Source organism: Thalia democratica, chromosome 1, assembly GCF_965202585.1.
Source record: "Thalia democratica chromosome 1, ktThaDemo2.hap1.1, whole genome shotgun sequence".
NCBI classification, from domain to species: domain Eukaryota; kingdom Metazoa; phylum Chordata; class Thaliacea; order Salpida; family Salpidae; genus Thalia; species Thalia democratica.
In genome coordinates this window covers 51631006-51657772 of record NC_139165.1, presented here as the reverse complement: position 1 = coordinate 51657772, position 26767 = coordinate 51631006, and the positions used below count along the sequence as shown (strand labels likewise).

Below are 26767 nucleotides of genomic sequence, written 5' to 3'. Positions count from 1 at the left end.
AACAATCTGAAATCAAGTTCTTGAACAACATTAACTAGAAAATAACAAAATATTGAAAACTGGATCAGCTCAAACTCATTCAAAATCTAAAAAAACTAGCTTGAGTTTTTCAAAAAATCTTAAAATTAGCCTGAGTTTTTATAAAAAACAAAACTAGCCTGAGGCAGCCTAAGATTTTCAAAAATTCTCAAAAATTTTCAAACTAGCAGGGTTGCCACTATTTAAGTCAAAAAAAAACTAGCTAGAGTGAGTATAAACTAGCCTGAGTCAGAACGAGGTTTTTTGAAACTAAAAAAAATACTTTAATCTAATAGTCAGTAGAACAGCTAGCCATAAGGTTGACAATTTGGTAGTAAAGTTTTTAATTTTACAACATAGGTAAAGAGTTGAATTTCTGAAATGTTTATTTCATAGTTTAAATGTAAACAAATGTAAATTAGTCACGTGTACAAAATGAGCCAACCACGGTAGGTGTTTAATTTTAACTGACGAAAATGACTCTTTTTAATTTACACAGGGTTTGTTTTTGAAAAAATACTTTTCTGTATGCTCTTTTTTACTAACTAGATCCGAACCGGCCGGATCTCTGTTAGGATCCGGCCGGACCCGAACCTTTTTTTTAAATCAAGATCCGGCCAGAACCGGATCTGGATCTTTTTTTTATATCAAGATCCGGATATCAGACAAAAATGGCAATATCCGGCCGGATCCGGATGGTGAGTCCGGTACATCACTACTATTTATAAATGCAAAACATTACTGGATTTACTAAACTAGATTTGTAAATAACATTTTGTTTTAGTAAAAATACTTTTATATATCAGAAAAATAGATCTATTAATAAGTAATTTCAAATAAATATGGTATACATACAAGTGTACATTCGTAATTAATTTTTTTACACTTGTTATAGAAGTACGCTTATACAATTAATTATGACTTCTTCTTGTCGATTATTCATGCTAATATCATTAAAGAAATAGTATTTGATGAGATATTTTAGTTAACTCTGTCAGTTAGATATCCAAATTTTAATACTATAAAACAAGTTATTGAAACAAGAAATAAAAAGTCCTAAAAAGCAAGCTTCATATGGGATTGAGAGTCTCATCAAAATCTACTTAAATTGGTTATATATACGATACAAAAAGTTAGAAATGTTAAAACTGCTTATTTGTTTAACAGCTAGTAAACTCGATTAGGAAAATTGTTTTTTTTTGAGATTATAAGTATAAATTTTTAGATATTTATAATTACATTTAAATTTTTACTCGCGACATTAGTTTAATTTTAAATTTAGGGCAAACTTTACCGAGTTATATATTTAAAGGTTTGAAATTTTTGAACATGCAACATTTTAGTTTTGTTTATATTTTCAGAATAACATTATAGATAAGCAACATTGTTCAGTGCGGTTTACTATTTTATTAAACTTGACAAGTCAAAAATTTTTACCACCGAAACCTAGTAGTGAATAAAATATTTACTTCGCACTAATGTTAATATTTAAGATATTATAAATATAAAAAGAATTCAAATGAAAAAGATGTAAATATATTATTAAAAAGAAATATGTTAAGTATTATATTCTTAATAAAACCAATCATGTTAATTTAAGGTTTAAAAGATATGCAACAGTGTTAATCTTCTAAAAAAACATATAACTTTAAAAAGGACACAATTTCTTTTTTTTTATTAAAAGAAGTAAATTTCTTTGAACAAAGTTATCTAATAGGTTTTATAGTCAACTATAATCTATTGTACATAAACTAAAAAAATAAATATATTGCCTTTTTAAGAAAATAGTAGTATAATATCGACAAAGTTATATCTTGCTAGTAGTTTTTTTGTTTAATTAATTTTGTTTATAGATGTTTTTTAATCAGTTATCATGGTTTTCATTATTTTTAAAACAACTATTAGATATAATTGCATGCTCAGACTTATCAGAAAAATATACAGTTTTATTTACTAGTTTAACATGATTTAAACGTTTAAAACAACTAACCAAAGTTAGAAATTGAAGTTAACTTTATTAAAAACATAAGGAAAAGATTAATTTAGTAAGGTAAAAACATCTATAATATGTTCTAAATGCAATCGAGCAGTTAAGAAAGTAAAAGTCTTTATATAAGACTAAGATATATACTAAGTTAAATAAAAAATACCTAGTTTAAGATACTTTTCAAGTTTTAAGCCTACAAAAAATCTGTTAAAAAATATACTCTAAGATTATTGTGATAGTTAGTCAATATGATGATATAGTTATAGATTATACTTTATAAATACTTTACTTTGAGAAAAAACTGGTAGAGTAGATAATAATATTAAAAGTAGTTAACAAATAAACAAAAACTTCTAATGGTGGTAATTATTTTAATTTATTTATAAACATTTAACAAATAACACAAAAAGCCTAAACATTACTAACTAAACTCAAAACAACTGAGACTGCTACAATAATAAATAGTCTATGGTGCAAATAACAACTCTAATAAAAACTCTGCATTCAAAGCTAAACTATTTTACGTACTGAAAGAACCAATTATCTAAACTATTTTAAAAAACTTAAAAGAAAAGCGAGGAACTCAGCTAAAACCAACATGCTATACTACCGGGTCAGGTTGTTTGTAAGTAAGATATTCATCCTGCTACCTTTAAACTGTAACTTGATTTTTCAAAGCTTCTTGTACGACTTGCTTTCCCCGGAAGAAGCCGAGTCGGTGCTAGTGCGGACATTGGTCGGATCGGACGGGGTCAGCAGGTAGTACGAGCTGGCGTCATGGTTACTGGGAATCTGCTGGTCCACCATCATGCTGTTTGGCATGCTGTGGTTTGCAAACCTGTTCGCGCCCGGCTGGCCCGGATGAAAGACGGCGGCCGGGACGGGCTGGTAGAACGCCTGGGGGTAGACTTGCGACTGGGGCGGCAAAAACGGCTGGTTGTGGGGTAGCATGGAGGGGGGGTGGTTGAAACCGCCGAAGAACTGAGTCGGGTGACTGAACCTGCTCCTCACCTGATGGTTGGGAAGGATTTGTGGCTGGCTGGGTAAGGAGACGACTTGGGAGAATGCTGAACAACTTCCTTGCTGCTTTCCCGATGACCTTTTCGTCAAGGCACGCCGTTGGGTGGACAACAAGTATGCGGAATCTACGTTCGTATATTTATTTAATTTAAGCCAGTTTTGTTTGTAGGTGCTAACATGTGGACGCGGCACTAAAACAAAGCAAATAACCTTACTGAAGTCAAACTAATGTCGTAAAACTTAAAAGAACTTTTCCATAACAAAGTTTTTTATCAAAGCTGAACTTTTAAGTGAAAAAGTTTTCAATTACATCTAAACCTTGTAAAATGTTAACTAGTTTAAAAACTTAAATGATATAAAAAGAACTGATTTTCTATATTTAAAGCATGTTTATATTTCTGACCAGCTGTCTTTTTTAACTATGATTCAATATAGTATTATAAGGCTTTTAAATACAGTTTTTAAATGACTTTGGATATCGTTCATCATAGTCAATAAGTAAAAAACGAAACAAGATTTTATAAATAAAATATGAAAACCTTTTTTAATTATTTCACATTTACGCTTGAGACGATCAGCTCTTTCTTGGCGCAGACATATAATATGATTGACGTAATCACCGAACAACAACATTACAAGATGAAACGTTCCGACTGACTCACTTGCTTTTAAAGTTATCTGTGAAGAATACTTATATAAACATATATTTTAAAAAAAAACTAATATGAACACTTTAAGAAGTAAATAATTATAAATATATTTAAAACGACTTATTAAATATTTATTTAAATTAAATCTTCAGTTTTTATACTTAATAAAAGCAAGTCAAATTAATAAAGCTTTAATTCTAAAAATAAGAACAAAAATACGCTTTTTAAAATATCAATTAAAATTAATTTACAAAATATTAACTTCAGCAAGCATTTTGCTCCCGTACATAGACCACTTCATCATGAAAAGTCTTGTTTGTTCAGTGATAACTTGAAAACATTCTTCAGGTGAGCTTGGCTTGGGTTCAGGTAACATGCCAGCGTTTTCATTAACTATGTTTTCGATTAACACGGCAAATCGTTCGACTGATACCATTTTCTAAAAAAAATTTCTTTGAAATTTTGTAAGATTTAATGATCTACAAACTCTGGATCAGGGCTTCCCAAACTTATCGACCCAAAATTGCCGAATTTTCAAAATAAAACAAGAAACTTCCCCTGATCTAAAGTACATTTAGCTTAATCTTTTAAACGTAACTAAATCTTTTACAATCTTATTGTGGAATTTAATATTGATGATATGATAGAGTATTAAATTTTTAACATCGTGCAAAACAAAACAGTTTAAACTGGTTGATAGCTTTTCAAATCTTTAAAAAAAATCAAAATTTAAGGTTTTTAAAAACTAGACTACATACTAGATAATTTTTAATAGTTTTTGTGCACAAGAAAATAATATTTTAAGCACAAAACTCTAAACTTTACGCTCTCAGATTATCCAGAACGAGTGGTAATCTTGGTAGCAAAATAGTATACTTTTTAGAATAAGATCGCGTATATACAATCTTAACTATCAGAACATTGAAAAAAACTCAGCACATGTTTGATTTTTTGTGATGAACAAATTAATAAAACATATAATAAACTAATTATAAATGTTATAATAAAACACCTTTACAAACCAAATTAAACTCAATTTACCCAAGTATCTATTATTAGAAAAAAAAGTATTAAGGCTTACCTTACATTTTTTTAGAAATTTAGTTTTTAAATTTAAATAATAAACTGAAATACTAGTATGGTTTAGTATATTCTACTTCATTTAAATGTACTAATCCTTTTTTAACTTTACCCCAGAAAACAAAAATTTAACAATAAGCTGAAATATCTGTAAGATAAATACAAAAATCACCCTTTTTGCCCATCATTTAAAATAAATTGCACACTGAGCTTCTAAAATCACCCTCTTTGGGAATCCCTGCTCTGTGTCGTCTCTTTATTTATATGTTTTATTTTTATAGCTAGAATAAAAAATTAAAGAAATAAAGAAAACAAACATATTGAAACAAACCGGAACCAACTATGTTTACAACAGTAAATATTGTTACTTAAAATGCTTTGGTTGATAGAAAAATAAGTAAATCTAAATATTTTTCGATAAGCTACTTTGAGATAACTAAATCTTATAATAAGAAAACAAAATTTCTGTTTCACCTCTAAAAGTTTAGTAAAGGCCATAACAAGTTCTTTGCTCTTCCATCTATCATTGCCAGTCTCCTTGAAAGCAGTTTCACTATCCTTCTGGTAATTGTAGCAACTAGCAAATGAACACTGTTCAACCGTATCGTTCATTGACAATGTTTGTAAATTGCGCAAAAGCTTTAAAGATAGTTTTGTGTTAAAAATGTTGTCTTCATATAGAACGTTTACTTTATTACATATTATAAAAATAGTCTAAACCGTAGGACCAACAACAAATGCTATTTGTGTTGTCGAGAAAACATATCGGTTTAGCCGGCAATGGTCAAAAACCTTACTATACTAAGTTATGTATAACTTTTTGAGACACTTATTAATAAATCTATATAGGTAGTGTTTATTTCGGCCATCATCAACAAAGTTGAGATGTTTTTTGCTATAATAAACAATGAACTTCACTTCACGATCACCAACAAAACATCCGCGACAACCTACAACCGGTTTCGTCCTTGTTAGGACTCATGCCTGCCTGATGAGTCCTAACAAGGCAGGCATGAGTCCTAACAAGGACGAAACCGGTCGTAGGTTGTCGTGGATACCGTTGTTGTTCATTGTTAATAAATGTTAGTAAATTTGAATAAAATAAAAAAAGCAAAACGTGCTCATTACTTAAGAAACGTACAAATTAATCTTTACTTAATATGTAAGAAATTTATTTTTCAACCTGTACAACGACGCCCGGATCAGCAAGTGTCTTTCTCGCTTCTTTGGTCACGTGACACAGGGTGGTCACCCTTCTAACGTAGTCGCACCAAATTTTTGCAGCTGTGATGCGCGTTTGAAATACGGACGGGTTTATGCAGCTGAGCGACCTGCTTGCTTCTTCGCACGTTTCGTTTATCCAAATTGGCAGCGTTTTCGCGTATTTGCGAATGGAAACTGGTAAAAAAAAAGTTTAATTCTGCTTAATTTTTTGTTAAAAACTAATATAAAAAATAAAAATAAGTATTTTTACACATATTAACCTACTGAGTTTTTTATCTGTCAGTATGCGACATTCTCATACTACAAGGATTTATTTTTAAGTAACGACTACAATACTATTTTCCGATTAAATTTATTTATTTTAAATCCAAGAAAAGTAAAACCTAAAACTAAAATTTACGTTAACTTTATTTAAACAACAAAAAATATTTCACTATACTCTAGTGAAAAACTTATTATTTCAATTTTATAAACCAAAGTTTTGACAAGTTCGACGGAGTTTTTATAAAGATGGTAACATATTTAATAAATTCATTCTTATTTTTAGCTATTAACCAGAATATTTATTAGCTTTAAATAAGTACGTAAATTCAGCAAAACATGTTTTAGTTTTAATAAAAGTTAAATTTAATTTTTTTAACTATACAATAAAAACGATTTATTTAAAAAAACCATTGAACTCGGTGGACAAAGTTGCCAAACAATCTGGTAAAAGAGTAACAGTTGCCTGTTGATACAAAACATCATCACATAGAAAAATTAAACGACAAATTTCTGTCGACTCCACCATATCTTGACAATTTTCAGGTATACTCGTAATGAAACTTCTCAGGTGATCCTAAGTTTTACAATTGTTACAAAAGGTTATCTTATTTTGTAAATGAGGCTTATTATATACTTAAATAGTATTTAAACATTTGATATTCTAGTAACTTATTAAACTTTAAACGAAGATACAAAAATGTCAACACTACTAGGGACTTCAAATAAGGTAATACATATTACTGTTTAAATAAAACTGTTTTCTAAATAAAACTAAATGAAATACGTCTGAGTACTTCTAAACAAGCTTAGCATAAATATATAGCAAACTTAAAAAAACATTTACATTTAATAAGGTATATTTAAATATATATTAAGACAGGATAACTTTAATAATTTAACAAACTTCATTGAACTTAAAATAAACTAAACTATAATAAAACTCTCTTTTAACTCTTTACAAAATTATCAATGGCAAATATAAAAGTTTTTTTAACCAGTTTTTTAATTTGTCTCAAAATAAATATCAACTAAGAGGAAATAATTTGAAAATAAAATGTAAACATGATTTTCAAAACAGTCAGTGGCAAGGCGCATTTTTTCACAGAGCAAAAGCTATGTGGAACAGACTACCTCAGGATATAGTATCTTGTGAGGGGGTAGAACAATTTCGTTTAAAGCTAAAAAGATTTGATTTAAATACAATAAATACCAGTAAAATTCACTAATTTTCCACTATAAATAAAATAAAAAATATTCGTTTCCATACGCCTCCCCCCTACAAACTATTAGTTTACTTATTTATTTTGAAATTATGAATTTTGTTTTATAAGCGATGATTTTAGACAAACTTCTTTGTTGTGTGTACTAAGTAATATATTAGTTTGAATTTTTTTAATAGAATTTTTAATTTAGTTCATTTGTATATCATATTGTGTTTAACTTTGTGTTTTCATTTAAATTATGTTTATATATATATATAATTCATCTTAAAGTTTTGAATATAAGTTTATTTTCTTTTTCTCTTTTTGTGTGTCCTGTTTAGGTGGCTCAGGTTTTGATGCCTGAGTCCAACATTGCACAATAAACAATATAATAATGATAATAATAAAAATTATCTCATTTCAGTTTTTATTAACCTGAGTGTATAATTCCTCTTCTTTTAAACGAATAAGAATACACTGCAGACTTTATTTAAAATTGATGTTTTATAAATCATAATGGTTTAAGAAAATTATAAACAGTTTTAATTATTTTGCTTTTGATTAAGGTTTAAATATTTTTTTAAAGATATTGTTTTTAGAATACAGTGTATGAACTTCAAATACTATCACAGTTGATTTTAATTATTTATAAAATCATTGGTTTACTATAACCTTTTAAAATAAATATTACCTTTTTGTCCTTATTTTGTGTTTAGTATATTATTTATAATAAATATATTTTGTAGTATAAACATTATCAAAAATTAGTTTGGAATAAATTAATTTCACGTTGTGAATTTTTGTTTTGAAACAGCTTTTAAGAATTTGTATCAAAATTAAACTGATTTTTCTTTTAAACAAGGACAAAAATATTTTTTTTTAAATCTTGCTTTTAGCAGTCTCTAAATGTTTTTGTTTTTTTAAATACCTAAATACTAAAAAATATGGAAATCCTTTAAGACTATTTTAAATAGTGCATGTACCCCTATACCCTCAAAAAAAAAAAAAAAAAACTAAGATATATTTGTTGATCATTAAAATATTAGAAAGAATTAAGTTACTATAATCGTATAAATTTAATTAACTATTTTAAATAAAAAAATTCAGTTTAACTTTAAAATTTATTTATTCAAATATATATAAATATGGTTTAAGTTTTAAATCACGAATAAAATCTAACCATCGTTTTTTCAAAATCAAGAGTAGTGATAAGATTGAATAGTTTGTTATTGAAATCTACGTAAAACTTCAAAAACTCTTTAACTACATCCAAAGACCAGTTGAATTTCAAGTCGACTTCACTTGCACATGGATAAGTTGAAGTTGTAAGTGAATGAGAATCAAGACTTACTGTGAATAATACTTTGTTTTAATATCTGGCTATAAACAGGTCAACATATTAATTGTAAACAACGACAAAAATTACAAATACTTTGAAAAATTTTTAAAAAACAGAAAGATCATTTATTTGCTTAGTTCATAATTTCTAAATAACGTCTAAACAAACTAAAATATCAACATGATAAAAATAATAGCAAGCAAAAAGTCATAGAAATGATGGTTTTCTTTTCAAAAGCCGACTTTTTTGGTATATTTCGATTAAAACATTAATTTATATTTATTAAATTGTGGTAAAAACATTCAAGTTTGCGATACTCTGCTTTAGTATAATTAAAGTTTTTAGTATACAAAGCCTATAAACAATACAAGCCCAATGAAAATTCAAACGATTTAAAAGTATCAAAGTAACTTAAGCTTGTTATACTAAAGTTATAAGGGCTAAAAAGTTGCAACGTTTATGGAAAAAATAAATTGTACTTATTCTCGACATAAAGTTAATACTTTTCAATAAATATAGGTATTATTTTGTTAACTCATTTAGTCAAAGTAAAAATCTTGGTAGTGTAAGTTTAAACTAGTTGATTATGATTTTTAAATGCTATACTAGAAACTACACGATTGTTTAAACTTTATAAATGCAGAGTTTAGTTGGATGAGGTAAAATGATAGAAGCTGCCTGATTTTTATCTTGATATTTTACAAATTAAATTTTTGGAAAACATACAAATAAAATAATTTCAAAGTATCCAACCAACTTACTTCAGATTCAAGTTCAAGAGTCAAAGTTAATAATAATTTACAATAATTAGTTTAGAAACAGAATTTGCCTAACATTAGAAAACTATTTTACTAACAAATTATAACTTCTAGTGCCTTTTATAGTCATGTTTATTTAAATGGTGACATTTTAAATTAAAAACAGAAGTTCTAATAATGCAAACTTAAAGACTATATTTGGTTAAAATATAAGCAACCACAAATTATAACTTAAATATTTACTTGTAGATGATTTAGTCATTTTTAGCTTCTCAGCACGATTTGAATGCCCAGCGACTTGTTGTTTAACTGTTGCTACCTTCTTTTTTCGCATTCGCCTGTTATTTGTTATTTGAAAAGTTTTATATAATACTGTATGTAAGCTTAAATAAATAAATAGAAAATAAACTGTAATTTTAACAATTTATTTTCTATAACTTCAAACAAGTTTATGAATAATACAATGATTTCACGAAAATGTTATTGCTACATTTTGCTATCTATTAATTTATCACTGATTAAAAACTATATTTATTCACAAGTTGAATACAAAACTTTATTTTTTTACAAACTTTAATATTTTCACAACTGTTTTTAATGATAGAAATTAAAATAGCATAAACTTTCTCACACCTTTAAGTAAAACAGAATCAAAAATACAACTAACGAGTTTACTGCGCGTACATTGTTGCGTTTTTCCTGAATTTGTTTGAACCTGTGAACGTATCGGGAAGTGGGAGTTACGTCCAAACCAGCGTAATGGTACCTAGACTGACCTCTAACTCCAAGTCTTCTAGTAGTTAAATTTGGGAAACAGGCACGAACAATTTTTCCAAACACAGCTTGGTTGAATGGTTTCATGTCTAAGCCATAACAAAAGGAGGTATACTCCTGTAAAATTTAGATACCAGTTTTTTTGCACAGGTATTCACTGAAACTACCAAGTTTTTCTTTTAAGTTTGAAAGAACGTTAACAATAAAATGTATAAACTCTTAAAACTTAAGTGTATATATATAGGAAATTTAATGAAAAGTTAAGATATTTTTGTATAAAACAATACAATTGAAAAAAGTTTAAATATTACTAGTTTAAAAAAGGGCAAGCTTTTATAAAAACGTTTAACTATTCTTAAGATAGAAAATTGTTCCTCAGCATTTATTAGTTGCTTAAGATTATTACATGTGCAAACAGAAGTACTTAGTGAAAGAAAATAATTTAAATCATTAAAGATATTTCAAACTAAATTCATTTTTTATAATGCATTGGTTTATCATTGACACATATGTTATACTTAAATCTTGTTTCAATTACAAAATAAACTTTTTATACTTATTTAATGAAATTGTTATAAAAATTACTAAAGTTTATACAATTTTTTGTAAGTAAAATATATAAAACACAACCGAGATATTTTTTTCTCAACTTATCAAATTTTACAGAAACATTAAAAATAAAAACATTTAATTTTATAAATACCTCAAACATTATAATTCTTGGAAGACTATTGTATTTGTTTTCATGAAAATTTTCCTTCAGCCATTCAACAGTTACATTAGCGAGCTTAGTACACGGTACAGGATATTTTAAGTGTACCGGTACATCATTTCTGTTTTGTACTGGATATTGCGACTGATCATTTGCAACGAGAAGACCTTTATTAAAACACTTTAGTAAAAATAGTTTTTACAAATTATACAGTATGCTTCTTTTATTACACTTACATATGTTTCTGTGTGTTAAAGCTCTGAAAAAAAAATACTGTAAGAAAAGAATAGAAACTAAAATAGGTATATACATGTGTCCATTAAAAATATAAAATAATTGCTATAGATTTTTATAGGTTAATAATAGATAAAATACTCAATAAATCCGACTGTTATAAAACTAAATTTGTAATAATTAAGCAATTGTTTTTTTATTTTTAATGGACACATGTATATATCTACTTTGGCTTCTATTCTTTCCAAACAGTATTTATTTTTTACAGAGCTCAGTTGAAGTGTGTCGACTCGTTTAATACATAGAAACATATGTCAGTGTAATAAAAGAAGGATACTATATAATTTGTTATTATTATATATTCAAGTGAACTTGTTTCGCTAGGATCTCTTGTTAACAAACGCTTAAATTTATATTTTAAATAATTATATAAAAATAATTTATTTAGTTAATTACAATCAGGATAACTTATTTGTATTGCAAAGCTTGAGTATTTTCCATGAATTACCTAAAATAGTAGTTCCATTAACTTCTTTTGTGTATATTAACGATAGGATATTTAATAAGATATACATTGTGCTTGGTTTTTAAACTTCATAAAATGTTTTATTTAGAATAAAATAAGATATTATTTACTTACCTACAGTGTTTCCCATTTCATCAACCAAAGCTAGCTCATTTTGTCTATTTCGATTTCCATGACTCATCATAGAACAGTTATTAGAAAGCATTACTTGAACTTTTTAATCAGTTGTGTTTTAAAATAAAATAGTTGCTATGTACAAACTGTTTTCAAGCAACAACACAAGTGTAGAATAAAAATCATCAAACTTAATATTTTGCTTAGGACTGAACAAGCTTGCGCTTAGTTAATTATGACGTAACTATAAAAAAAACTATTCGAATGAAGTAAACTTTCTTGAATATATGTTTGAAAACGCAAAGTACTAGAAGGCATTTTAACAATAAGTTACTTAAAAAATTACTAATACATAAAAAATAATATGAAACAGTGTATTAAACTCTCTGTTTTTTAAAATAAATCTTTAGTATTTTTTAAATGAAAATTCATGATTTTAAATAATCAAAAAAAAATTTCGTAGTTTAGTTTTACATAATTACAAGTATTGAATGCTATAATTTTTTAGTAAATAAAGGTCTTTTTTTCTATTTATCATGAATATTGTAATGCTAAAATATTACTAAATTTTATGTTTTTTTTAGTTCTAAAAAATAATGTTTTCTGTACCAATGTTTCTCAAAAAATGCATAATAATTAATTTACTCTTCAAAGAATATTTCAATCAGTAGTAATCTACTTTATTTTATAGATTTTATCTTGTTTTCAAAAACTTTTTTTTTCAGGTAAAATATAATTTATACTAGCAATTACAAACAATCCATATTGATTTTTGTGTGGTATAAAATAGTTTTTATTAATTATTTAGTGTGTATAGGCTTTGAAAAGTTTCGGAGCTGTTAGTTTGTAGACATTTTCTGTCACGGGTCGTTGTTTTTATTTTATTTAAATGTTGAATATACTTTAATCTACGTAAAGATTATAAAAAGTAATCTTTTTCGACCAATTTACTGAGTAGGCAGATTTTATAATCAAAATGAACTTTTAATAAAATGAAAACATTTGTACTTGTTTATATAGAACAACTTTAGGAAAAAAAGTTGTACATACCTTTTTTGATTATTCAATGATAATCGTTTAATTTATTGTGAAATATTATTGTTTTTGATTACAACACTCTCTAAACTATCTGATATATTGGATAAATGTGTTTCAGGGATCTATATCGTGATAACAAAGAAAATTTCATAAATTTATTTTAAAGTTTGTTTATTTTATTAATTTTATTTTCTTTCATTTTTCATTTTGTTTAACTGATTGTTTTATTAGTAATTGTCCTCGACATGACTTTAAACTGTATCCTGGTGTATGACTCGATAACCGAAAGGTTTTTTCGTACACCAGGTTCTTGGACCAAATATTTGAGCGCTTTTTTTCGTTCATTAAACAATACATTCCCAATTTAAATTTCATGGGATGATTTTTGAGTCTATATGATCATTAGTTGAATATAAAATTTTCTGTATAATCCCAATAAAGTTACAACGGTTTTGACATATTTTATTATTTTACCTAAAAACCGGTAAAATAAAAGGTTTATCAGCAAAAAAAAGTTAAACAAAGGTTGTTGATTTTCACTGTGGCCTTCAGTAGAACTTTTTTAGTTATTTACTAAAACTTAGTTTCTTATTATTTTAAGTTTAATTAATCGAAAGTCCTATTTTTATGTGCATTTTTTTAGGAGTTAGTGCTTAGGTTTTGGGTTAGAGATAGGAATTTAAATACTGCAGCCAGAATGTAAATCTTAAAACTTGTTATAAAAAATATAAGCTCATTTTCAAAAAACAAATTCATTAGAAACAGTAAACTGTATAGTAACTCAACATTTTTGCTTCTTTTTTCTTTAAATTTATCCTGTAAACTATTTCTATGATTTTATCAATAAAAAACTAAAACTAGTATACACAGGTAGAAAATGAAAATACAAATGATTAATATTTTTATCTGTTAAGATAACAACAAAATTGCATCTAAAACTTGTTTTTGATTTATCCACGTATGTATAACATTGAAGTTTATTTTACCTTAATTCTTTAAATATCGTAAAATTATGACTATATTTAATTTATTTTACAAACTACTTTTGCATTGTATTTAAGTTTTTGATTTTGTAAACATAGATTTAAAAGTTTAAGTTTAGATTTAAAGCACTGCTTTTATTTCAGCAAAATAGAAATCCTTAGTTACTTTACAAAAACACATGGGTTTTTTTATTCCACTATTTGTTTTAATTGTTGTTTTTTTCACAGACTTCATTCAAATTTTTGTAATCGTTGTTGAATACACAGTTCTATTTTCTATTAACTTTACTTTTTGTAGTTAAATTACAGTTCTTATAATAGTAAATAACATAAAAAGCATATTAGTCCTAAATAAGGTTCTGTGCTTCTACCCTCTAATAAATTTTACGTTTTTTTCAGCAGAACTAGTTGTACCACAAACATCTCTCATACAAATGCTTCATTCTTCAATTTTTTCCATTTCACTTCTCCTTTTAATTACTTTTTCACCGAGCTTTAAAGCCCTGACAGCAAGTTCTATTCGAACCTCGAGAGTAGTAACGGGAACACGTACTCCTAAAACTATCATAAACTTCACAAAAACTACCTGTGAATATTTTTTTTACCCTGTTCCAATTATATATATTTTTATATATTTATAAAACTTTTACATTTTAAATTTTTTCTAATTGACTTTTTTTTTTCAATCGTATACTTATGTTCAAATATCCATGTTACAAATTTTATCTAGAATATTCCATTTTAATAATGACTAAAACCATAAGTTTTTTTATAAAGTGAATTGCTCTTTTATTAACTTTGTTTAACTTATAAAAATAACTTTAACATTTACCTAAAAGACACGAATTGAAAAAATTGTTTAAAATGCTTTTTTTTGGAATAATGCATAAGAAAATAGGTTTAAACTTTTTTTTTTGCACTTACAAAGAAAATATCAAAAAAAATTATTTATATTAAAAAACTTTTGTTTTGATATTAAAACACTTTTTACAAAACCATATCTTTAGCCTGCTTTTTTGTAAAAAAAATTCATAAACTTTAAAGTATGTTAAAGTTAATGTAAATCTGATAGGCAGCTTTTTATAAGTAACGAGTTGATTTTCTAAATAATTTTTTTTGCGGTCCACAGTTATTTAAAATAATTATAGTAATCAATCAAAAAGCTTTAGGAGCCTAATTGTAAATTTTTCTAACAAAAACTTTTTTTAATTGTTTTAAAAAATGTACGATTTTAGCTGAGAAGTACATCACAGGCCGCAAATTTTTGCTTTGTTGGCTGTGTTTGGCTCGCAAATGACCTTGGTTTGCCCAGCCCTGATGTACTTATAAGATTTGAAATTTCTTACTTTCATATTGTAATTATGTTTTACGAGAAAAGTGACTTTTGTAGTAAACATTTGCGAATTCGTTTTAAGAACTTAATTTGTACTTTAAAATGCAAAACACTAGCTAAAACTAAATTATGAATTACATGAAATCTTATCCCGTTTAAGCCTTGATTATAAAGATAAATAAAAGTTTTACTAGTGATAAATATTATCAACAACTTAGACAAACAAAAATAAATCTATGAATCAAAGCAACTAGTCCAAGTGCGCAAATATTTGAGTTGGCAATTGTAAGTTTAAGAAATGTTTTTCTTTATAACATTATGCAAATGAGGTGAAATGAGGCTTATCCCTACCCTAGCTCACTTTACCAAAATATCTAAAAAATAAAACAAAAAAAGTTTTATTGTTTAAAACTTAGAACAAAAAAAAGTAAAATATAAGTCAATAAGGAGCGACCTTCTAACCGCAGCCGACGCTAAATATTTTACTAGACTCTGTCGTTTTTAACTTTGGAGCTTGAGTTACTAAAGATTTTATCTTTATGCATCTATTTTTTACTCTTTAAATTTCGACTACTTTTCTATTAATCTTCTTTTTTTTGTTGCAAAAACTTTAGTAATACTAGTTTTAATAAGTACAATTCTAAAGTTCATAAATGAGTTAAATAGACAAAATTTATATTTAATATTCTTATTTGTACAAGTTATAATGTAAGTTTTTTTAATGAATGAAACTTAGTATCAAAGTACAGCATTTAATACAATTTTATTTAATGTTTTTTAGTATCCAGTAAGCATTTGTTAGTGTAGACTCTACAAATGCGAATTTTTAGTTCTTTATTAGAAAAGTTCAATATCAAGAGTTTGCAAAAGCATTTTAATTGTTATTCAGATTTATCATAAAGATTATCAACTAAATTATACAAAAATTTTTCATTAAAAGAACAAAACGGCTTTTTTTAACTTATCCACGTAAACATTAACAATTTTAAGTGAATAGAGAAATAAGATAGGGGCGTTTAATAAGAATCATTTTAAACTTATTAAATAATAATTGAATAACATTAATAAAGTTTATAATTAAAACCTTCATCATTTTCTATTGATCTTTAATTTTCACACCTACTATGTCTTTAAATAAAGAACTAAATTTTTTTAAATATAATAATTAAATGATTTAATGTTCTAATTTATTTTTTAATGGTATAAGAGCATCAGTCTCAACTCTCTATTATATATATATGTTGTATACATTAGTTAACATTTATCTAAAATATTGATAAGCTATGTAAATAAAAAGTCACTGGATTTTAAAATAAAAATACTAAAAACTCAGTTTGAAGACTTTAATGTTAATTAAAACTTCAGGTTGACCAAGTTTACTTATAAAAATCTAAAACTTGACACATTTAGAAAAAACCTCAGATTAAAAAAAAAGTTGTACATATATTAGTGAACTTTTAGATTTTTTTGTATGTGTGGTTATGGGGTTTGATCTTGCACCAAATAATTCAGGTAGTTTCCGAAGTCATCATTTAGACTCCTATACCTTCAGGCTATAGCTAAACTATTAAATACAATAAAAAAATTGTATAATATTAAGAGTTTTATCTATACAACACACATTTACTCCAAGAGATTTAAGTTGTAAGATTAAAGCCCAAAGAAAGAATTAAAAAAATTAAAGAACCAATTTAAACAATAAAATGATACTTACTTACAGTAGTGCTCTTAGTGATTAACATATAAGTGTTATCCTAAGGCTAGTTGTCCTGGGCAAGACGTTAAAAGGTATCCAAGAAGAGTGCAACTCGATAACCAAAAGGTTCTTCATGCACCTGGTCTCAGGACCAAATATTTTGAGCTTTTTTTTTGTTGTTCAATAAATTAGTAAATTAAGCCTAATTTGAAATAATACCTTAAATTAAACCCAGGCTATTGCAAAACTAGTTTTTGGTGACCCTGACTAGTTACTGCCATTATTTTATGATATTCAGGACAATTCCTGGGTATATTGAGGGTCATATAGCTCAAAAGTCTAATAGTCAGGGTTTTGCCAATATGTATGCAATATTATTCATCTTGGATGATTTTGGCTATCAGGGGATTATGACCAGTAAGCAGGGTTTCCACTTTGCCAAACCTGGAATTTAATAAATTTTGAAAAAAACCTGGAATGTTAACAATTTTCACATGTTCAGTAGTAAAATTTTGATTTGACTCAATAAATCTATCATAAAAACAGAAAATTTTTGTCATCATCAAACATTTATTTTTTAAAAAAACATATTTAAAGTAGCTTTACAGTATCTTTTCAGTGTTTTTATACTACATAACACAGTTTCTTACCTTGAACTTAGCTTTAAACTAAAAATAGACCAAAAATTGTACTTGTAGAAACCTGGATTTTTTTTTGTAAAAATAAGTGGCAACCCTGATTAAGGAAAGAAAAGTAAATAGGTAATTAAATAGTAAAGGTGCAACAATTTTAAAAGTTTTTGCCTATGGGGGCAATTATGGAGATAAGCTTGGGAAACCCATCTCTAAGTAAATAGTTTATAGTTTTTACTTATGATTTAGTATGAATTAAATTTACTGACTTAAGTGAGCTTGTCTAACAGCATACAAAAGTCCAGGCTTCTGGTAACTAGAAAAAATAAATTGGTAACTAGAAAATAAAAAGTTTGTTTTCAACTTTTAAAACTTTAATAAATAATAATTAAATTAAGTTTATGCTGTCAAGAGTTTTAAATTGTGATGAGTTTAAAAAAAAATATTTAATCTCTGAAACTAAAAAGATTTATTAGCTAGATCATTACTAAATGTTAAAAAAAAAGTAAAATAGCAAAAGTTAAAGCTAATTTTTACATAAAAATCTTGTGTAGAAATCATTATTAACTTGGCAACCTTTTTATTTACTCTTTGGCCTGTATTGTATTCATATGTTTTTTCATTTAATGTTATAAATTTACTTTTAAGTAAAATCACACTTGGTTATTAGATAACAATTTTACTAGATTATATAGAAAGCTTAATTTTGATTACTATGTTTAGTGATAAATCAACCTAAACGGAACTTGTGACATACCTTACTCATTTTTAACCCATAAACTTTAGTGTTTTAAAATTAAATTTCTATAGAAAACAATTAACATATATAACTAACAACAGTTTCATTTTAATCTTTTCAGCAGATTATTCTAATATTTTAAAAAAATACATAAAAGTAAATTATAACTTTTAGATCTTCCTACTTATTCTAATAATATGTTAGTGATTAATTAAATTACATATTCTTGGTTAATTGGGTTTTTATCAACAATTACTTTTATTTACTGTTATACTGACTAGTATTTTATTTCATGTAGAAATTTAATAGTTTAAAAAACACAAGAAAAACAGTCATGGATGAAGAGTACGATGTAATCATGCTTGGAACTGGACTCACTGAGTGCATTTTGTCAGGTCTTTTTTCTGTTGAAAAAAAGAAAGTTTTACACATGGATAGAAATAGCTATTATGGAGGTACTAATGAGTTTTTATTTAATTTTAAAAGAAAATTCTCTACTGTAAAATGAGTTTTGAGTAAACTAAATGTCTATAAAGTTTAACCTAATTTTCATATAAACAAACTTTTAAAATGTTTGTTCTGAATGGAAATAATCTAAGATTTTTTACTCTTTTTAAGTGTTAAAAGTTAAAAAACTATCAAATTATTTTGTAGACTTAACATTTGTTGCCCAAGTTATTTAAGTTTTGTATTGAAATTATTTATTATAAAAAAGTAGTTAAATTTTATTGTACATTTATAAAACAAACATGTTATATTTAATTTATTAAATTCCAAGGAGCTTCTACTTCTATGACACCTCTTGATAATTTATACAAAAAGTTTGAAAAAGAATTGAATCACAAGGACAAGGTAGGATCACTGAGAGATTGGAATGTTGATTTAGTACCAAAGTTTTTGATGGCTCAGGGAAAACTTGTTAAACTTCTTGTTCACACTAATGTAACTAGGTAAGCTATTTTAGAACAAATATTTTTTTTTCAAATAAATTAGTTTTTTCAAATTATTAGATAATGGTAAAATTATTCATGTTTTAAGAGCATCTTTTTGATTTTTTTTCAAAGAGGCCTGGTTTTCATTTACTCCATGATTAGTTTTACCATTAATTTTTTATTATTTGTATTAATGTTGTAACAGTAGTTTATCTCACTCTTCTGCTATCACTAATTTTTTTTAAAACTTATTAAGGACTCGGTAATTTTTTTGTAGAAGTTTTATTTATGTAGTATGTAATTTATGTAGTATATAATTTACAGGTATTTGGAGTTCAAATCTGTTGAAGGCTCTTATGTATATATGAACCAAAAACTGTTTAAAATCCCAGCAAATGCTAAGGAAGCCCTTTCATCTTCTTTAATGACATTTTTTGAGAAAAGAAGGTTCAAAAACATGCTTGAAGCTGCTGTAGTCTTTGATAAAAAAGACCCAAGCACCCACACAAAAGTAAACCCAAATATGACTATGGAAGATGTGTATAATACATTTAATCTTGGTGAAAACATTAAACAAGTTTGTTTTTTTGAAGAGTGCTAGTAATATAACTCTAGCTACTAAGTTAATACATATTCTGAAAAGTTAAAAGCACGTGTAATTAAAAAACATTTTACAGTAGAATAGTATGCAAGTCTTAATGGTTTAACTACCGGTATAATCTATAATATAAAAAAATGATACTAAATAAAGTCATATAAGCTTAAAAGAAAATTGTTTCTAGATATAGTTCTACACATTTTAAGCAGTAAGAGCAATATTTATTTAATTAAATTAAACAGGTTACTGGTCATTCTATTGCTTTGTACACTACTGATGATTATTTGAAAACCAGCTGCGCGGAAACATTTCCAAAAATTCAACTTTACCAGAAAAGTATTAACCAGTATGGAGTTTCTCCTTACCTTTACCCATTATATGGACTTGGTGAACTTCCTCAAGGATTTGCAAGGTTTATAACTGGTTTAAGCGTTTATTTAGAGCAAATAGAAAGATATTGCTCCATTGAAAAGAAAAATCGTTAATATAAGTCTTTGTGTTTGTGCCTGTTCTGTAATTGTTATATTATAGTAATTGACAGGGTTTTCACACACTCAGCCTAGTTGAACTTTTTAAGGTTATTTGAAAGACTCATGCTAGTATGTTTTTATTTTCAGATATTTTTTGACTTTAAAGCATGTTTACTTTTCTTATTATCTTTCTTTTGCTTTTAATAATTGAGTCCTATTGACATCATTAAAAATATTTTTAGCACTTAATCTTTATTATCAATATAATATATACTTTATTCATTTTTCTACTCTTAATACATAATTTTTTAATTTATTTTTGGCTTAAATGAGTGGCAGCCCTAAAAAAAAGTTTAAACAGATATAGAGTTTAGTTGTACTCTTGAGCTTATTAAATAAAAGTATTACGGGCATAGGGGGGGTAAACACCCTTTTTTGGTTTTTGATCTTATTTTATTAAGTTTTTACTAAGCTACAAGATGCTTTTTACAGATTTAAAAAATTCAAAATAATTTTTGAGATATAGCCGTTCAAAGTCAGAGGCAACAATAGGATCCTTATGGAATGCACAAACTAAAACGTCAAATAACTAGAAATCACTAAAAATCTATCTCCTCCTACGTTTTTTAAGATAACTACATCAAATTTTCAGGATATGTTCCTTGCAGTATTTAGAAAATTCTGTTGGAACAGAATTTAAAAAAATTAAAAAATAAAAATTTTATAACAAAAAAACAAAAAAAAACTGTTTTTTTGTTTATTTTTTATATAAAATTTTTATTTTTTTAAAAATTCCTTCCGACAGAATTTTCTAAATATATCAAGGAACATTTCCTGAAAGTTTGAGGTAGTTATCTCAAAAAACGTAGGAGAAGATAGATTTTTAGTGAAATAGTCTATTTTTGCCGTTTTAGTTTGCGCCTCCCATAAGGATTCTATTGTCGGCTTTGACTTTGACCGGCTATATCTCAAAAACTATTTTGATTTTTTTAAATCTGTAAAAAGCATCTTGTAGCTTAGTAAAAACTATATAAAATATGATTAAAAACCAAAAAAGGGTGTTTACCCCCCCCTATGCCCTTACTTTATTAAGACGACTTCCCAAACTCATTTTAATTATTACCTGGCAAAAAGTTAAAAAATATCACACATTAATCATAGATAACCCATTTACTAGTTAATTACCCATTTAAATTTTTACCCCTTACTACTTATTGTCCCTTGATAGCGAAAATCGCCAACTTTAGGAAACCCTGGCCTATCTTTAATCTAAATATGTTGAACCTTTTTTTTATATACGGAAGTTAATTTAAAGCAATATGTTTGTTTATACAAAAGTTATATTATCAATTTAGGAACAAATGCTTAAAATTACATTGATATACAAACATACTTTATGACCAGTAATTTACTAACAAAAGAATTAAATTATTGTAGGACAGTTTTGTTTTTGTGATCATAAGAAAAATGTTTCTAAAAAGTTTTAAAGTTTGCTTAGACACTTTAATTTTTTATTGAAACAAAATTATTCTAATTTTACTATAGCTTGTTTTAGTTACAAAATATGAGTATTTCTTTTTGTCTTTTATCAGTTTTTAGTAATTTTTGAATTAACCAGGTTTTAAATGAATTAATTTGATAATAAAATCCTATTTAAAAAACATTTTTATGTATATTGTATAAGCTAAATGTTGAGATCCCAACAAAAGTCTTTATACTAATTCTTAACAATTTTCAGCAACTAGAAAAATTTGAAGAATAAAATAAAATTTGTAGTTTGATAAGTTGTGGTATTAAACATTTTTGAAGTTGAAAATAAACGTTAAATATAAATCTAAGCTAGTTTAGTTTATAAATATCATTTTTAAGAATATTTAGTTATTGTATGTTTTCAATAAATTTTTTATCAATTTATTCACTGTTAGGTTGAGTGCTATTTATGGTGGAACTTACATGCTTAATAAACCAATAGAAAATATTGAAGTTAAAGATGGTATGGTGCATGTAACTTCAGAAGGAGAAACTGTTAAGGGAAAGATCGTTGTTGGTGATCCGTCATATTTCCCAAACAGGGTCAAAAAGGTAAACAATAATTTTAGTGAAGGAGTTTTAAAATTATATTCAATTTAATTTAAGAAATAATTAAAAAAAACACTAAAAACACGAAGTAATTACTATTAATTATGAAATAATACTCAATATACTTGTTGAACTTTTTATGGTTTTTAACGTGTTTGGGACATACTTAGTAATAAAAAATAACTAACTTAAAATTTTTTATTTTCTTAAATTGAACCTGATAATATTATATAATATAAATACTAAAGAAAACAGGCTTATTTCTTTAGTAATCTATAAAGCATAACTTTTTCAAAGTTTGAAGACTTAAGTATAGTTTACTAAAGATATAGTTTTTATATTTGGCAATAAAAATGTATTAAATCTTGTTTAATAATTTTTAAAATTTAGAACAACAATTTTAAATCAAAATAACTTAAATTTACTTAAGAAATATTAAAAGTTTACGTAAGCTTTTTAATGAAAAAAATTATTTAAAAATATGTCTAATCTTTTCCTTTTAAAAAATAATTTTAAAATTTATATTTCTTAAGTTTTTTATACGGTTAAGTTGTAGTAACAAAGGTCTTAACATTATATAATCGTATTATTACTTATTAATCAAATATAAAAATAAATACCACTTTAGCATCTAAATAAAATAGAGATAGCACTTTACTTTTACTGTTAGTTAATAAATATCAAGTTGTCTTAAATATAAAAAATAAAACAGAGTGGAAATTACGTTGAAAATTTTTCTACCATCAGGTACATCTTATAAGTAAGCTCTAATAAATGTTATAGGTCGGTCAAGTGGTTCGTGCCATCTGCTTGTTGGAGCACTCGATTCAGAACACCAACAACTCGCTGTCGTGCCAGATAATACTGCCGCAATCGCAGTGCAACAGGAAGCACGACATCTACATCAGTTGCGTCAGTTTCGCTCATAATGTGGCGGCGAAAGGAAAGTATCTCGCCATAGTCAGCACCACTGTTGAAACTGGTGATTTTCATTTATTATTTGTTAATAAAATTAGCTTGTAGTTCAATAAATTCAAATGAACTCTTATTATCAAAAAAAAAGTGTTTACATGATTCTTACTTTAGCTGAACTTAGCTTCTTCTTTACTCATTCACAGATAATCCTGAGCAAGAGTTGCAGTTGGGACTTAACTTGTTGGAGCCGATCGTCGACAAGATAATAACGGTTGATGATTTGTACGAGCCTACAAACTTGGATGAGGACAAAGTTTTTATAAGCAAGTCTTACGATGCATCCACTCATTTCGAAACTACTTGCGATGACATTCTTGATATTTATCAGCGTGTTACTGGTTAGTATTTTTTTATAACTGTTCTAGTTTTTAATCAGTTTATAAAAGAATATAAAATAAAGATAAAGTTTTTATTGTTTTATATTTGTTTTATTTTAAAATACGGACTGTTTTAGTACAAAATGTGGTATAAAGTTCTATGCTTTTACTAATAATTGGCTACAAGTTGTTATTTGTAATTGAATTTATTCTAAGTATAGCTAAAAAGTGTTTCTAAGTGTAATGGTTAAAATTATATTGTTATTTTTTAAACAACTAAAAAGTAAAATTTACAAAGATACATTTAGATTACTTTTTATTTATATTTTAATTTTAAAGTGTCTACTTATATCTCCAAATTAATGACGTTTAATTTTTGTGTATATATTATATTTATTTTATTGTTTTTGTCTACTTGTATAACTTGTGATAAATATATACAATCTTAACTTCTTGTATAAAAATGAACTAAATTTACAGGAAAACCTTTCGAGTTTACAGATGCTGTTGTAAATCCAAGTGGTGATGAATAAGTTAAATTTTCCTCCTTTGTTTGATTTATTTAAAAAATTCTAAAGCTATTCTGATGATTTTAAACTGTAAAAAGTTAAATTGTTAAGTATATTTTAATAGCTGTTTTACGTGCAAGTGTTTTACAGAATTATGTTATCGACATAAGTTTTAAATTTCACACATAAAACTACTTTTCAACAATTGGTTATAATTTTTTGACTGAACTTTAAATGTTTTCATCTTTTGGTGTTGTAATGTCGTCGTAGGTTCTTATAATCATCAATTAAATTGTGCTACAAAATTATAATGTACTAACCATTCCTAATTTGATCACTTCTTAAATTTAACGTCAGACTTACTAGACCGTTATTTTTGAAGTGCAATTTACAGTGGAGATTTACGTTAGTTAAAAATTAATCTTTCTAAATAGCAATGCATTTAAATTCTGAATATTAATAGCACAAGGTTATTTTTTAGTGTTCATTTTACTAGCATAAAACTAATATACACTTTTTAGTCCTTTTAAACGTATGGTATTGTAAATTTTTTAAAGTGTTTTCTTATTTAATAACAAACAATTCCGCAATATATAATGTAGCAGGTAAAAATGTTTTGATATTTTGATGTCAATTTAAAAATAAACTGAGTCATGAAATGAACATTTGATTTATTTTAATAAATTAATTTGTTTAATTACTTGTACTACTTACAAAAGGTGACAATGAAACGTTTAAATTAGTGTTAATCAAATCACATTGTTATGTGATTATCAGATGTTAAATGACGTAATATAGTAGTTTGCTGCAATGTTAATGTATTTAATTTGGTTAGGTAGCATGTTCGACTACTTTTCTGAGCAATATGTTAGACCAAATTAATTATTTTAAAAATAAGTCATAAGTTTAAAACTATATTCAAAGTTATATATTTCTAGCACCTGTTAAAAACAGTTGAGTTTTTTCATTGTTGTAGTTTAAAAATTTTATTAAAGTAAATGAAGTATAACATAAAATTTGCTGTTTACAAAATTTGCAAAGCAGTTTTAGATTATTTTGAGTTTGTTTATTAGATTCAAATATTCTATTCAATAACATGAAAAGTCTTTGAGTGTTACAAACTAAAAGTATTTTTATTTAAGTTTTAATTAATTTTATAGTTATAAAATTTCCGTAAAAACAAATTCATAATTGTGAAACATAGTTTTTTTAATAGTTTTTCTTATATTCAAAACGTTTTCTATCGCACTAAAGTTTTAATCATAGAACTTATTTTGTCAACTTACATTTATATTATATTATTTATCAAATTAATTTTTTGTTTTATCATTAGTTAGGTTAATTATTTTTTCATAAATTCAATTACATAAGTTTTCTAAAGTAGTATTATTAAGAAGTATATAAGAAATTAAAAGAAAGTTCGAGTATAAAAAACTTGCATATGCTTTAAAGGCAACCTTGTAATTATTGATAGTGTAAACCATAATCACGACAACTTTTGTTTCAGTAATTTTACGTAGATGCATTAAAAAAGATTGCATCTTTTTATGTGTATTTTCATTTTACGTTTATTTTGATTAATAATTTGCGACATATTTACAAGACAAACAAAGTGTTAATACTGTTATGACTAGAAGTTAATAATTAAAATGATATTTGCATGCTTATTAGTATTGTGTATTTTTTTTAGGTAGTGGAATACGCTTAAGTTGTGCAATACAAACTATTTTAGTAAATAATAATTTATTTAGTATTATTAACTTTAAAAATTCTATTAACTTGAAAGAAATTACTTACAAAAGGATTAAGGGTTAAGCTAATATAGTAAATGCTTTTGTTTTGAATTGAGAAACATTGTAATTTTTTAATAAGTACTTGTTTTTTAAAAATTTAAAATAATCTTCAGTTATGTCTAATATAATGGTTAGCTAATTATTCTATATAAATTTTTACAATGTTTAGAATACTTGCTTATTATAGGTAAATAACTAATTTTTATTAAAAAAACCTTTTATGTAACAGGTAGAGTTGTAGTTTTTACTCAGCATTAGAGTGCTTATAAATAAGACAACCTGTGAGTTTTCAGCTGAAAATATTTTTACACTTGGCAAATGCCACAAAAACACCCTGTGCAGAATTTTATATGATTTGAAGTAACTTTCACTATTGCGGAATTCCATTTTCTGAAAATCACTCCAATGCAAACTGTATGGAACCCAAAAAATGCGACCTTGGAGTTTTTTGTTGGAATTTTTTTACACGTGGAAATTATCAGAAAAACACATTATGCACAATTTAAGATTTAAAGAAAGTTTTATGGCGGCACTTCTTGATTTTTGAAGAAATGAAAAAATGGAAATTTAAAAAAACTTACAAAAATTGAGAAAGACCTTCATAAAACTTTTTTTAAATTGTAAAGAATGTGTTTTTGTGATAATTGCCGTATGTAAAAAAGAACAGCAAAAAACTCTTTAGGTTGCAATTTTTGGGTTACTTATAGTTTGCATTTGGGTGGTTTTCAAAAAATCGAATTTCTCCAAGGTGAAATTTTCTTGAAATCATTT

At 25.9% G+C, this 26767-nt stretch overlaps 2 protein-coding genes across 2 annotated transcripts; one reads left to right on the top strand and one right to left on the bottom strand.

Moving 5' to 3' along the window:
* Window positions 1–2677: 2677 nt before the first annotated feature.
* LOC145837339 (transcription factor RFX4-like) lies at window positions 2678–11969 on the bottom strand. The gene is made up of 11 exons (XM_082945110.1): window positions 11903–11969; window positions 11020–11195; window positions 10210–10433; window positions 9786–9880; window positions 8626–8795; window positions 6652–6817; window positions 5939–6153; window positions 5230–5394; window positions 3938–4114; window positions 3565–3703; window positions 2678–3150 (listed from the first exon to the last, which is right to left on the bottom strand). Exons 1-11 carry the CDS (start codon window positions 11967–11969, stop codon window positions 2678–2680), a joined length of 2067 nt encoding a protein of 688 aa, XP_082801236.1.
* Window positions 11970–18625: 6656 nt separating this feature from the next.
* On the top strand, window positions 18626–24862 carry LOC145845043 (rab GDP dissociation inhibitor beta-like). Its single transcript, XM_082952466.1, has 8 exons — window positions 18626–18778; window positions 19102–19273; window positions 19580–19832; window positions 20096–20265; window positions 22249–22405; window positions 23186–23384; window positions 23521–23715; window positions 24175–24862. The coding sequence occupies exons 1-8, from the start codon at window positions 18658–18660 to the stop codon at window positions 24225–24227; spliced, it is 1320 nt and encodes a 439-aa protein (XP_082808592.1). The 5' UTR covers window positions 18626–18657; the 3' UTR covers window positions 24228–24862.
* Window positions 24863–26767: the final 1905 nt, after the last annotated feature.

Coding starts and splice junctions, on each gene's coding strand:
- LOC145837339 (XM_082945110.1), bottom strand. CDS start 11,969: ATGAGTCATGGAAATCGAAATAGACAAAATGAGCTAGCTTTGGTTGAT. Junction 6,154..6,651: donor TTTGTCCACCGAGTTCAATG/GTTTTTTTAAAT, acceptor TTTTTTTACCAG/TTTCCATTCGCAAATACGCG. Junction 3,151..3,564: donor ATGTGAAATAATTAAAAAAG/GTTTTCATATTT, acceptor ATACGAACGTAG/ATTCCGCATACTTGTTGTCC.
- LOC145845043 (XM_082952466.1), top strand. CDS start 18,658: ATGGATGAAGAGTACGATGTAATCATGCTTGGAACTGGACTCACTGAG. Junction 22,406..23,185: donor TCCCAAACAGGGTCAAAAAG/GTAAACAATAAT, acceptor TAAATGTTATAG/GTCGGTCAAGTGGTTCGTGC. Junction 23,716..24,174: donor TATTTATCAGCGTGTTACTG/GTTAGTATTTTT, acceptor CTAAATTTACAG/GAAAACCTTTCGAGTTTACA.